This window comes from Felis catus, chromosome D3 (genome assembly GCF_018350175.1).
Source record: "Felis catus isolate Fca126 chromosome D3, F.catus_Fca126_mat1.0, whole genome shotgun sequence".
Classification (NCBI taxonomy): domain Eukaryota; kingdom Metazoa; phylum Chordata; class Mammalia; order Carnivora; family Felidae; genus Felis; species Felis catus.
Window position 1 is genome coordinate 27,902,774 of NC_058379.1, and position 14,225 is coordinate 27,916,998.

Here is a 14,225-nt window from a genome sequence, read left to right on the forward strand (position 1 = left end):
AGGGCTGTGCTTCCTCCCGGACAGCCGGGCCAGGCAGCGCCAAGCCTTGCTCATGTGCTGCGCACTTCAGAACCCAGCCCGGGCTGAGCCAGCCCTTCCTGCTCAGGTGGGGGGTGCCCTAGGCTGTCCTCCACTTCTCAGCCACCCCAAGTCTTCCTGGCTGCTTGTCCCTCTCCCGGGCCTGGCCCCCGAGACCCCGCATCTCCTGCTTGATGCTGTTTTTGTTTTTGTTTTTAAGTTTTATTTATTTTTGACAGAGAGACACAGCATGAGCGGGGGAGGGGCAGAGAGCGGGAGACACAGAATCTGAAGCAGGCTCCAGGCTCTGAGCTGTCAGCACAGATCCTGATGCGGGGCTTGAACTCACGGACCGTGAGATCATGACCTGAGCCGAAGTCGGACGCTCAACCGACTGAGCCACCCAGGCGCCCCAGCTTGATGCTGTTTTTAACTGACTTGCTGGTTCTCCATTTGTCAGTGCAGGAGGCATCTATGTTTTTCAGGAACAGCCAGTTTGGGGACCTCGTATATTCTGGGAAAATGGTTGTTTTCCATGTTCCCACGTGGAATCTGCCTGGACTGAATCTGTCTGGAAAAGCATCATTGGCTTATGCCCAGACAATGCCTGGGGAGGACGTGCTCCCACCCCGCTTGGCCGTCTGGGTGGCCACACTTGCCCAAACCAAACATTTTACCTTCTGGAAATAAAAGTTGCAGTTGAGTGCCAGATGGAAAGCACACTGGTGTCTGTAGGAGGCTCTGGGCACAGGCATCCTCCAGGCTTTTGCCAGAGCCCAGAGCTCCACTTCAGAATCACGGAGGCCCCTGGGCCTGCCCTGGTTCTCAGGTCCTGGGCTCCTTGGTCCCCTGCACCCGGGATGTGGCTGTGGGTTCTGCCACTCACACTTCCTTCCACAGCGCCTAGCTCAGGCTTCAGGGCTATCCTGGTTTTCTCCCTTTCCTCTTAGAGCAGGCTTGCTGGGTGACTCACCGCTACCTGATCCCCTTATCTTCATGCCCCTCCACTCTGCCACCAGAGGAGTCTTCCTGGGCCCACAAATTGGGATAGGCCATCCCTCACTGTACCTGTGGGCTCTTATGCCAGGCCATCCAGAGTGCAGGCCTGTACAGGCTGTGCGTCCGGTGACTTCTGCTTCCTCCATTTATTTTGAGAGAGAGAGAGAGAGAGAGAGAGAGCTGGGGAGGTGCAGATGGAGACGGGGAGAGAGAGAATCCCAAGCAGGCCCTGAAACTGTCCGTGCAGAGCCTAACACAGAGCTTGAACCTACAAACTGTGAGATCATGCCCTGAGCTGAAATCCAGAGTTGGACATTTAACTGGCTGAGCCACCCAGGCACCCCATGCAACTTCTTTCTTGTATTTGTTTCCATTTTGCTAGAGCTTCTCCCTGAGCATCTTTGCTGTTCCAGGGGTCTCCTTCTAGCATCCTCTTATTTCACGACAGTAATAACCTCTCACATCACTTAGAGTCTTTTGTGTCTCTTTTGTGGGCAGTGAGGGCTACAGTGGCTGGCATGGACACCGATCCTGCAGACGCAACACTGATCCTGCAGAGGGTGGGGGAACCTATATGTTAGGATACAGTGTGGGCCTCTGGCGAGAGCCCTGCCCAAAAGGTACCCACAGCCTCAGCCTGTGGGGGTGGCGCCCCCACATGGGCCTGCAGCTGAGAGGACCAGGCTGTACCACTGGCTTTCTGCCCTGCCTGCGGTGTCCCCTTGCATGGACCCAGCATACATGTAGCAGATCTGGAATTCATACTCGTGACTTAATCCCAGACCCTGGGCTCATTCTCCCTTGTGGCTTAGTGAAGCAGCCCAGCCCAGACCCACACACCTCCAGTTCACTAGGCATCAGAGAGCAGGCCACCTGTCCTTTCAACGCCCCTAACCCCTCTGCACCTCAGATTCTTCATCTGCAAACCGGAGGATATCCTCTTGTTGACAAGGGATTATGTGTGACTCCGTGATGACTGCACGTTGTCGTGACATTATCTGTACAGTGGAGCCTCCCCACCATGGAGTGGTGGACCTACGTTGCACAGAATCCCCTCCACTTCCAAGCACCACAGGAGGGGGCGTCATTGTCCCTGTGTGGTGGATGAGGGAGGTGAGACACTAGGGATGCAGATGGCTGGGGACCCAATTCTGGTCTGTGGTACTCTAGCACCCAAGCCTGCTCCTTGTGGCTGCAGCTGTCCCCTCCAGATGGTGTGGGGCAGAGTCTGGCCCATGTCAGGTCAATGGTGAGCCAGGGCCTGAGTATGACCTGGCTATGTGGACCAAAAAGGCACAGCCCAGTGCAGGCGCAGCCCAGGCGCAGGAGGGCCTGGTGACACAAAACACCACTGTGATGCCCAGTATAGAGGTGAGGGGTGCTGGGAACGGCCAGGCTCCAAATAGAGTTCCCACTGGTGCACACCATGTTCATTTCCTAGGCTTACTGGTGGTCTCCACATGTTCCCTACACAGGGAACTTCTGTAAACCGTTTGATGCTCCTGTGATGGTTCAGAGTTGTTCACATGAAAACCCACACCAGGAAAGAGAAGGAAGCAGAGATCAGGCGAATGGGCAAACTGAGTCAGTGCCGAGCAAGCCTCCCACTCAGTGAAAAGGTAAAATCGGGAGAGGCCGGAGGCGGCTGCCAGGTGGTGATGCTGGTTAGAGGGACATGCCGGTCACTCAGGAATGACGCGTGAGTTTTGCAACACCCGGCAGTGCCCAAGCCCACGAGCCTGTGCGGCCTAATTAGGAGGCTCGGCTCCCAGGTTCCTACGGGGAGCAGACAGAAACTCGCAGCAGCCTTGGCTAATCGCCTTAAAAGTCTCTTGTTTGTATAGCACAGGCTCGACTTGGCGCCGGCCCAAATCAACTTGTTTTCTTACTGTCAGGTTCAGATTCTGGAGATGCCATCCAAGACGTCAGTGTGCACCCTGAAGCCGGAGGCAGATGCCAAGCCGGGCATGCCCATGTGCCTGGAGCTGTGGCAGGTAAGGCCCAGCGCACGCCAACCACGCCCTGCCAGCCACGCCTTCCGGGCCGTGAATCATGCCCCATTCAGGATTTGGTTTATCGTCAAACCAAAGGACAATTAGCCCCTTGGGAATACATGTACACACTGCCTTCCGCAGCCTCGGTATCCCAGCCAGCTCCTGTTGTCCTCCTGCCGCTGCTGCTACTCGTGCAAACTGCCCAGGACAGGCCTAGCTTGTGCTGTCCTCCACAGGGTGCCCCCCTGCCCATGCGGTGAGGAGGGACAGCTGGGTCAGCTAAGCTCCACTCCTCTCTGCACACCAGTCCGCAGCCCTGCAACTGTGCACCGGGTTAGGAGGGAAGTGCTGGCTAACCCTGCAATTCTGCCTGGCCCCTGCTCTGCTTGGGATTACTTTGTGTTACTTCTTTGCCTCTTAGAGGCAAGAGTGGGCTTAACACATTGTCTTTGCCTGCAGCCACACTTGGCGTTTCTGATTGTCTAAGCCATTTCCTTGTTTCTTGACTATTCTGATTAGAGAGAGTCCAGAGGCATCTCCTGGGGCTGGCAGCCGAAGCCTGGGGCCGGGGAGTGGGTCGCAAGCCTGAGTGCTGGTTTTGGCTTGAGCTCCAAGCCTGAGGCCTGGGAGGATTCCTCCTGGGGCCACCCACTTACCTCTACCAGAGGCCTCATTTCTTCTCAAGGCACAGCCTCCTCTCCCCCACAGGGGTCAGTAGTGGCTCAAAGTGTGTGTTTCTGCTCTTCACCGCTGCTAGTGTTTGGGGCAGCAAAGCAAATGGTCTGGTGTGCTCACTTGGAAAGAACCCAGGCAGTATCTTGGTCATGGTAGAAACCGTGGTGAATAGGTCATTGACCAGTGCTTGCCTGGGAGTGCAGTTTATAGGCACTTTCCCAGCTCTGTTCAGTTCAGCAGCACCTTCTGAGAAGCCACCCTGAGCCTGCCTGAGATCAGGAGGAGGTGATTTCCTGCCTCGTGTCTCACTGCTCATTTGAACTTTTCATAAGATGGGGTTGGGCAGTTGGAGGTGTCTGTGGGACCAACAGGACCCAGGGGGCCAGGCACCCCAGAGACCCTGCCTCAAGCTTTTTGACCCTCCAGGGACCTGCTCTTTCTTGCCATTGGTTTCCCCTTGCAATTTCTTATCTGAGAACATTCCAGTTGGAATTTGTTTCCAGTTGGAAATCTCTGACAAGCTGATCCTGTGGTGTCCTGCTGCTGCTGTATCTCTCAGAAAGAAGCCCACGGGGAGCTGAGTTTGTGGGGGCTCCAAGAGGCCTGCCTGAATGACAGAGCTCCTGGCATCAGCTGGTATATGGCGGGGAACACCCCGAGGCCGTGACGCCTTGGGCCCTGGCGTGGTGCTCACAGGTCCTAGGGAGGACATCCCGGCTGCATCCGCTCATATTCCGCGCCCTGGAAGCACTGCCATTGTGTAATCATGTAAAAATTCCAGCAGAAAAATGTGTAGAAATGGGATGTACAAACTTGTTAAGGTAATTAATATAGTTGACAGAAGGACAAATCGAGTTTTTGTTAGTTGATACAGATCCAACGCAGGGCATTCTGTTAAAAAAAAAAAAAAAAGTCAACACTAATTTGAAAGGTCCTTTTTTTTTCCCTCTCCAAACCTGAAGGCCCAGATTGTAATTTATTAATCTGAGTGTGGCAGAATGGCCTGACGTATTTTTCACTGAAACATTCAGGTGTATTCTTGTTTTGCTTTTTAAAGCTGTTGACTTGCATTGTTAGGATGATCATCATACAAAAGATCAGGAATATCCATCACAGTAGCTCTAAGAGGCTCCCGACCCCTGGGCCTAGGGATCCCTCCAGTGAGCTGGGAGCTTCCCACAGGACTGGTCCCAGGAGGTACTGTAGGCATGGCCTGCCCAGCCCACTGGAGTCCCACCCAGTCAGCACAGGATAGGACAGGACACAAAGCAAGTCCTTTTAGAAACTTCAGGTCCTTGTCCTGTGGAGAGCAACCTGTCACCAAAGGCCGGAGGACATGAGACCACTGTCCTGCCTGTGGTGTCTGTCCCTGGGGGCCACAGGGACCCTGCAGCACGGGGGGGGGGGGGGGGGCGCAGCCATCAGGGCTGGAGCTCAGCATTTGGTCACCCTTGGCAACAACAAGGTGAGTCGCTGCAGGTCACTCTGGCTTCTGATCTGGACCCCCTGTGGTACCTTGATAGGTGGGTGAGTAGCATGCTGCCCCTGAACTAGCTGGGATGCTCAGAACCCAGAAACCACAGGCATCATGTGGACTTGAGCTACAGAGGCAGACCAAAGCCAATGTGTTGGCACTGGGAGGAGCCCCAGATGAGGGAAGAATGTACCCAGGGGATCAGAGGGTGGCAGATCCCTGGGGGAGGAGCAGACTGGGCTGAAGCAGGGTGGATGGAAAGCAGGCAACAAGACAGATCACTGCCCTGAGGGGAACAGACCCAAGTGGGCCCCAGGTAAGTTCCTCAGACCTGGCCTGTGGGGTGGGGTCCAGCAGATCTGGTCTAGGAGGTTGGCATGAGTTCCTGGTTGGCATGCAGAGCATTGGGCTGTTCTCACTTGGCTGTCACCCTTCCTTGAGTCCAGATATATATGGCTGCTCATGAGGGGAGGCCCTGCCTGGGGAGGTACAGCTACCTGAAAGGGGGATGCCAGAGCAGAGGGCCTGACCGCTTCTTAAAGTAGTCTGTCCATCCTTGGAGAAAAGTGGTGTAAACAATTTTATACCTCACAAATAAGTTCCAATCAGTTGACTTGAAAGATGACAAAATGGAGCTTTTCTCCATTTTAAAACTACAGGGAAAGTACACCAACACTGTCATGGCTTTGCACGGGAGGTTAGACGGAACCAGTGACCACGCTTAGCTGCTCCCAGCCTTGGCCCCTGCATGGCAGGCATCACCAGATGCTGTGCACACACAGGGTTCATGGTCACAGGGCCCATATCCTGACTGCTTGCCCAGTCGGGCCTGCCAGGAAGCAGTCACCATGCAAGAGGCCCCAGGGAGGAGCACAGGCTGCCCCAGGCTAACTGAAACTAGGAAGCCTTTCTGTTTTTGTTTGTATGAACATGTATTATCATCAGAAAAAATGTATAAGCCATTTCCAAGGAAATGTAGGAGGTGTCCTCCAGACTAGCTCCGGCCTGGGAGGATTCACTGTGCTGTGTGCAAGTCTTAGTGGCTGTGTCAGACTCCCCCTGGCTCCCATCACTAACCAGGGCCCCAGTGACATACAGCACACCCTGAAGCCTCAGTTTCCCCTTCTGATACACGGAGAAAGCCTTGTTTCCGTGTGTTGAGGTTGTAGTATCCACTCGTTAGACACAAGTCCTCGTGCCTTCTGGCTAACCCCAGTTACCTTACTTAGCTGCACAAGCCTGTCCTTTCTGAGCACTCCTAAATGTGGAGAGGCACTCTGTGTGGTGCGTACAGCATCCAGGCCCAGAGCCCCTCTGGGCAGATAGAAGCACCTGTGCAGCTCAGTAACAAGGAGCTCCAGCAGGTGGACAAGGAGGGCCTCCATGGCCTTGTCGGCCCACGACCAGTGAGGCCCAGGCACTCTGCTCACCACCAGCCTTGAGACCTGCAGTAGACCATCCTGGAGGTTGCAGGTGATGCAGGAGGCAGCCTCTCTCTGACCAGCCCCTGAGGCCCCATCCTCACCACTGACCATCCAGGGGCTGGGGGCCAAGCCTAGTCAGAGTTCCCTAAGGCTCAGTTGAGCTCCTGGCCCTTGGAAAATTCACTGGGGAGGGGATGTGCTCAGTTATTTCTGACACTTGAGTGACACCAACCCCAGGCAGCTTAGCAGGAAATGCAGAGATGAATGAAGAGCAAAAGGCATCGGCTGGCGTGTGCTTTGTCCCAGGAGCAACCTGGGCGCCTGTGCTGGAGACTGGGCACCAAGCTGCCGCTCTCAGTGCTGGGGTGACATGGAGTCCCGCGGTGCTCCCCTGGAGTTGTTGCCGAGGCTAGATAAACGAGGCGTCTGCCCAGGGTGCGGAGCCCTCTGACCCGCGTCCTCATTCATCACAATAGCTCAGGGCCGGCAGAGCTCGGCTCACACCAGTCAGCGCCCTGGCGACTCACCAGGCCTGGGGGGTGGGGGGCTTCCGCGGCGACGTTGACAAAGCACAGAAAGTTCATTTTTCATTGAGATGGAGCTCACGATTTCCTTTGGCTGGCAGTTCTAGACAGGTGACCGCCTCATGAAGGGGTGGCCACAAGTCTCAGCCTGCAGAAAGGAGACATGAAGAAGCGGCAGCACCCGGGCTGGCGAGCAGTGGCGTGGCAGTGTGAGGCGGGGGCCGTGCTGGGCTATCCCAGGCTCTGTCCCCCCCCCCTCCCCCAGGGTGAGTCCTCGGGGTGCCCCAGCACCGGCCTGTGCCAGCTTTGTGCCGATGGTGCCGGCCATCAGGGTGGCATGCAGAACCTCCGAACTGTTACTGCCGGTGTGGGGAACACGGGAAACAGCTCCCCGGCTGGGCCACCCCCAAGGCCCAGTGGGGGGGCTCACCCATCTCTGGAGCCCCTTCTCCCCCAAAACATACCAGGACCTTTTGGGAGCTGACTGCTGTGCTGTCCCCGCAGGCCGAGTCCAGTCCCCGCCCACTCCTCCTGGCCGGCTATGAGGACGGATCAGTGGCCCTGTGGGACGTCTCTGAGCGGAAGGTGTGCAGCCGTGTCGCCTGCCACACAGAGCCCGTCATGGGCTTTGACTTTGACTCCCAAAAGGCCAGGGGCGTCTCGGGCTCTGCGGAGAAGGCGCTGGCTGTCTGGAGCCTGGATGAGCAGCAGGCCCTGCAGGTCAGTGCGCCAGACCCGAAGTGTCATTTATCCTGCTTTGCACTAACAGTCTGATAGGCTGAAACAATATTTAGGCATGAAGAGGAGTTGTTGCAGATCCCTGGCTAATTAATCACTGCGAGGCGGGGTGCAGGCCAGCCTGTCCGCGGGGCCGGCGCAGGAAGAAGGGGGCGTGGGCGTTTGTGAACCGTTCACATGGTTTGGGTTTCTCTCAGACCTTGGGTTAACAGCAGTCACGTCTTGTCCATCTAGAGAAAAGGCATGTAGAGTCCAGGAGTAGGCAAGCCCATTTGCAAAAACTCAGAGGAATTCGGTCAGTAAGGAACTGATTAATCAACAAAAACCGACCCAGTGTGGAGAAATCCACGGAGTCACGCCCCCGGGGCAGTCTGTAAGCCAACCCCAGGGAAGCCATTCCTCACGGCCAGAGGCCACAGCCAGGAAGGGGTGTGAGGCCTCAAGGCGGAGTGGGGCGGTGCTGAAAACCTTCCCATAATGTCTCACTGGACTTTCCCTTCCCACATGACTCGTAGAGCACCGGGAGACCAGGTCTGGGCCTGTGGCTGGTGCTCAGCATGTGGTGGCCCAGCCTGCACGCTCAGCCCTGTTTGGAACCTGGGGGGTAGAATGGGGGGGAGGGCGGGCGGGAAGCCTCACACTAGGGCAGGTCCCAGGGGGCTGCGAGTGGAAGCTGCATGGAAGGGCAGTGACGTAAACCCAGGTCTGGTGGGGGAACAGAGCCCTGCATGGGAGATGTGTGGCGCTCAGGGAGACGGCCAGCAGAAGCAGCAGCAGGCTTGGCTCCTGGCCTCACCTGGGTGCTATCACTAGACTACTAGAGATCATGTTTGTCCTCTTCTGCAGTAGCTTGGTGGAGACAGGAGGCCGAGGATGAAGGCATTCCTTAGGGCCCCTCTCCAGATGGGAGAGCCTTGTCCACAGCCTGGCAAGCCTGCCTCACCTCACACTTGCCCAGCCCAGGCCCCCACAGCCAGAGGAAGAGGCCCTGGGCAGTGGCCAACGAGCCCCTGAGGCACATGAGTTGGGGCAGAGGGGTGGGCCCCTGAGGAAAATCAGGGCACAACACTGCAGTGCCTAGCAGGTATCATGGGCCCTGGGTGCAACCCAGGGGTGGGACATGGCCACCAGATCATCCCAAAGGCAGGACAGAGTGAGGACAGCAGGGGCAGGGGTTTCACATGGTGGGTGAGAAGTCCTGAGGGAAAGGGAAACTGAGAACGAGCGAGGTGAGAGGGTGCTAGAGAGAATGGTAATGGCCATTCTCCATAATAGAGAGACCCGAGGATGGAACACTGAAGTCAAGCAGAGTGGGACCTGGGAGGGGCCTTTCATGTCCAAGCTGGAGTTGGAACTGGCATCCTAAAAAGAGTGGTCCCATCAGAGAACAGAGGTGAAAATCAGAGCTAGGAGCAGCAGGGCTGGAACTGTACATGCTGTCCTGGTATCTCTCCAGGTGGGACCTGAGCAGGGACCCGAGGATGGGGAACAGCCAGCCAGAGCCCAGAGAGAGGGGAAAGGCGGGGGTCACATGTCACATTTGGGGACAGGGCACACATTCATGCTTCCTTGGCATTACTCCTCTCCAGCAGACCGGCTTGTGTCAGCACACTGGCTTGTGTCAGCACATGGCTGACTTGTTGTAAAGCCAGCTACCCATCTGTCCTCTGTCCTTATGTTGTCTCAGAGAGTCCACGGAGGCCCTGCAGGAAGCAGGGTTAGACAAGCCTCCAAATGGGGCCCGAGCTGGCTGTCAAGGACCAAGTTTCTCATGCCTCCATCCTGGTAGGAGTGTCCCAAGGCATTGAAATTGTGGACTTGGGTGGGGATGGGCATGAATGTCTTCATGATGGCTTCATGATGACTGTCATCTTTTTTTTTTTTTAAGTTTGAGAGCGAGAGGACCGTGTGAGTGCATGGAGGGCAGAGAGAGATAGAAAGAGAGAGAGAATCCCAAGTAGGCTCCACACTGTCAACACAGAGTCCAACTCAGGGCTCAAATTCATGAACCGTGAGATTACCACCTGAGCAAAAAACCAGAGTTAGTTAACCGACTGAGACACTCAGGCACCCCGGCTGTCATCTTTAAGAATGGGGCAGAGCCACTCTGGTGCTGGGTCTTCATGTCCTCAGCAGTGGAGGTCACCTTGCTGGGTGTCAAGCCCAGCCAGGTGGGCAGTGGAGTTCTCCCTCATACCCTTCTCTCTGCCTCTCGAGCCTGGTGGGGACCAGGCAGTGCCCCCACCTTCCCACTGTGGGGTCCTGTGCTCCATCCTGTTGTGGCTTGAACTTCATGAGCCTTGACCTTGCAAAGAGCTGAAGACTCAAGTGGCTTCCCTGAGAACCCTGCCCCAAGCCCCTGGACCTCTGGAAGGGTCCCCTTCTGCTGACCTGGCCCAGATCTGCCTGGTTTCTGCTGGCTTTTTCGGGAAACAGCTGCTGGAACTTAAGACTTAAATTTATGGTGCATGTTCCAGTCCAGAGATAAACTTTTATTATACTGATGAATTGAAAAGTTGAAGCACAGGGGATTATTAATGAATTTGAAAGTTAAAGCAGAAGGGGAGCCATGCATTGTGGAATGGACGTGGTGGTTACATGATGGTGTTACGCCAGGCTAGGGGGGCTCACTCAGTAGTACACATCAAAGGAGGAGGACAGTGCTTCTCCTGCTGAGCACAGTCACTAAAAACGGCTGCCTCACCCAGAAACAACTGCACATCAGTGTCAGAGTTGGCCCCAGAGGCCCTGGAAATTTTCAGGTTGTGACGCACAGGCCTCTGAGGAAGAAGTATCAGGGGCCAGCACCCACAGGCATCCACAGGCATCCTCGCCCCAGGGCCCTCGGCACACTGTGCTGGCCCTGCGATGTGGCCGTCCGCCCTAGTCCTTGAGCCACGTGGGCACAGATGTGCCTCACCTCACAGCCTGCTGTTGGACTCTCTAATGAGCCCAAATCAATCTCTCCCGGGCGGGCGCTGGGAGCAAAGACGCAGATGAGGTTTCCCGCAGCAGAGCGTGGGTAATGGGAACCAGATGGCGGCTTTGCTGCGTGCGCATTCCTGGCACCTGAGGTCATGTGCTGTGAGAGCCACTAGTGGCCACGGATCCTTCCCAGAGGGTCCTCATCCAGGATGGGTGCGGCCAGGGGCCACAGCAGTGACCAAGGGCCTTCAGCCACTCTCATCCGGACACTATGGCCTCAGGAGCACGTGGTGACACTGGGCCACTCGCCTGCCTTCCAGAGGTGGCTTTCCCTCCAGCCTCCAGGGGATTGGGCCTTGGCTGTCGTCAGACACAGGTGGTGTGCAGACCTGCTCCTTCCTCCCACACTTGGGCAGGGCCCATGGCCTTGAAGCAGGGACTGATTTACAGCCAGCAGTATTTTTAGGCCTTTAAGTAATATTAAGGCCCCCCCCCCCCCGACCAACCCCAGGCAGCCTGGGCCAGGAATCAGACCAACCACACTTTCCCCGCATTGCACCGGCAGCTGGTTGGCCAGGCATCCTCCCGTCCTGCTGTGTGGCCATTGCCCTCTTTCTCCCTGACCTTCTTCTCCTCAAAAGTATCAACAGCAGGTCATGTGGGACAGGTAGGAAGGAGACTGGAGGGCCCCGAGACCAAGAAAATTGTGGACACAACCCAACCCACCATATGCATCTCAGGAACATAGCAGAACCAACAAAGCTCTGGCCACCATCACCACAAACAGTCCCTGTTGGGCCGCCCTCCTCCTCTTCCTCTTCCTCCTCTGGAATACGAGCCTGGGACAGGGACTGGCCTCATTTAGTTTAGGTCCCCATCAAAGCTTTTGCAGTTGCTTCTCTTCATTCCTGCCAGGGGAGCCTGCCTTGTGCTTCTGCCTCAGGGCCAGAGTCACTCTTGCCCCCGTGGGCAGCACTGGGTGTCTTAGCCCCTTCTAAGTGGCGACACTGGCATGGAAGGTGTTCTCTGCCCTGCACCCAGCTTCCAATGTGTAAGAACCCCAGTTCAGGGGCCTCTCTGGAAACTCACATTCCTCTTCCATTTGTCCTGGGCTCTTGGTGTTCATCAGCAGAGAGCAAACTTGAAAGCAGCCCTTATCTCTCTGTGAAATACTCCCCCTGTTAACAAATTCACATGAAGATGGACTATGAAGGAGGAAATCTGGAAGCAGGGCCCCAGGTGGGTTCCAGGGAGTCCATGGCTCTGAGCCCAGGAATCCCCTGGCTAACCACTGGCTTAAGACAAAGTCCACAGAAGAGCAAAGTATGAGGGACAGTGATGGTCATCAGTCCTCATTCCCAGCCACCCTGTCTGGTCCGTGAGAATGGAGAGAGGTTCAGGCAGATGCACACCCTCACATGCGGGCACACATAGCATTTGCCTTCTCACACCTGCACAGAGGCTTTGGCTCCCACAGTCCTCCAGTGCAGGCCAGGCTTGGCATTGTGGTCCATGAACTGTAGAACCAGGCACTGGACAGAGCCCTGGAAGAGCAGGAGGGGGCCCTTGACCAGGAGATGCGGGGTGGGCATGGAGGTCCCTGGACAGGTCACTGCAGAGCTGCCCATGTGCTGATGGCACTGGCTAGGAACCCAGGACATCCCAAGTAGAGGCTGGGACTGCGGCAAGGATCCTGGCCATGCCATGGGTTGGATGGCACACCCCATTTGCTGTGGGATTTTAGCAGGTTCCCGTCATATCAGATCCTCATTCTACTAGCGGGGAAAGAATCTGGATTGTGAATGGATGTTGAGCTGTCAGACTCAAGGCTTTTCTTCTCAAGTCAGTTAATTTAATATATTGCATGTTTTTGGTTTTTATAATATTAAAACAACTATATAGTGCTAAAATAACCCACTACATAGCATGACCATTTCCGCACTGTGGTGCTGGGCCGGAGTTGTTCAGGACCATCTGTCTGTCTCTCAGTAGACTAAGTTTCACCCCCTCTCTTGTTACCCCACTCTGCTTATGGTGTCGGGGTATCAGGAGCCCTAGAGTCTGGAGCCAGGCGTCCCCTCCTCTCCTGATCTCTGGATAAGTTGGCAGGAGGTCAGTTTTGTGAGTGGCCATGGGTCACTCTTGGCCTGTCCCACTGGGGCAGGCATTTTCTTTGCAAGGAAGGCTTGATTTTCTTCTTGAACTAATTTGTCTATGAGCATAAAAACCTCCAAGGTATTTTCATACTGCCTTTTTTATTTGTAACGATTGTTTAGATTTCTGCTATATTTACAAAACTGTTGCATTTTTATCCTTTATCAATCTTATCTTTGTTGATCTTTACTTGTTTTCCTTTTAATTCTTTTTAATTTTTTTAAGTGTTTATTTTTGAGAGAGGCAGAGCATGAGCAGGGGAGGGGCAGAGAGAGAGGGAGACACAGAATCTGAAACAGGCTTCAGGCTCTGTGCTGACTGCAGAGAGCCCGATGCGGGGCTCAAACTCACCAACCATGAGATCATGACCTGAGCTGAAGTCGGGTGGTTAACCGACTGAGCCTTCCAGGCACTCCTCTTTGTTGATCTTTAAAAGTCTTTTTCTGTTTCATTTCTGCTCTGATCTTTCCCTTTTTTCATACGGTGTTCTCTGAGCTTGGTCTGTTTCTCTGACTTGAACTGGGTATGGAGCCCACTCATTCTCTGCTATCCATTCCCCACAGCAGCTGAAGTCTGTCTGTGACCCTCTAGCTGTGTCCCATGTTGGGAGATGTCACCATCTTCATCAGTGCTCACTTTTGGGTGGACCCGATATTTATTTGTTCTCTGACTGCTGAGCTGATCAGATTTATGTTTCCAAATGTTTGATATTTCCCCCTAGTTATTTTTTTTATTTTTCAATTCCTAACTTAATGCTGTGTGTTCAGAGAATAAGGTCTGAATGATATCAGCTCTTTGAAATGTGGAGGCCGGTCCAGTTGACATAAGTATTCCACATGTGAGAAGGAAGTGCCTCTCGTTGCTAGACGCACAGCTGTACCTGCACACACTGAGGCAGTCCTGGCACCCGGGACTGGGCGCCTCTGGAAGCAGCAGGGAGACCCTCATGCTGAGGCACATCTCCGTAATTTTTCCTGCATCCTAGACATTTTTGCTTCTGCATTTTGAAGCTGGCTTAGGAACATACAGATTTAGAGTGGTCATCTTCCTAGAGAAATGAAGCTTTATACTTTAGTGACCTCATTATCTCTGAAAAGGATTTTTGCCTAAAAGCCTATTTTGCCAACTATTAATATGGTTCATACCAGATTTCTTCTGACTTTACTACTTCTTTTTATAGCTTTTAAAATTTTTTAAATTATTTTTTAAACAATTATTTTTGAAAGAGAGCGTGTGTGAGCGGGGGATGGGCAGAGAGAGACGGGGACAGAGGATCTGAAGTAGGCTCTGCACTGAGAGC

General features: G+C 54.6%; 1 protein-coding gene across 2 annotated transcripts in view; it reads left to right on the plus strand.

The window, feature by feature from the left end:
* Window positions 1–14,225, plus strand: part of GNB1L (G protein subunit beta 1 like) — a 59,709-nt gene that overhangs the window by 34,550 nt on the left and 10,934 nt on the right. For both annotated transcript variants that reach the window (XM_006938705.5, XM_003994931.6), the window contains exons 5-6: window positions 2,913–3,011; window positions 7,613–7,828. In XM_006938705.5, the coding sequence (XP_006938767.2) occupies window positions 2,913–3,011; window positions 7,613–7,828 (315 nt within the window). The remainder of the gene's footprint in view (window positions 1–2,912; window positions 3,012–7,612; window positions 7,829–14,225) is intronic.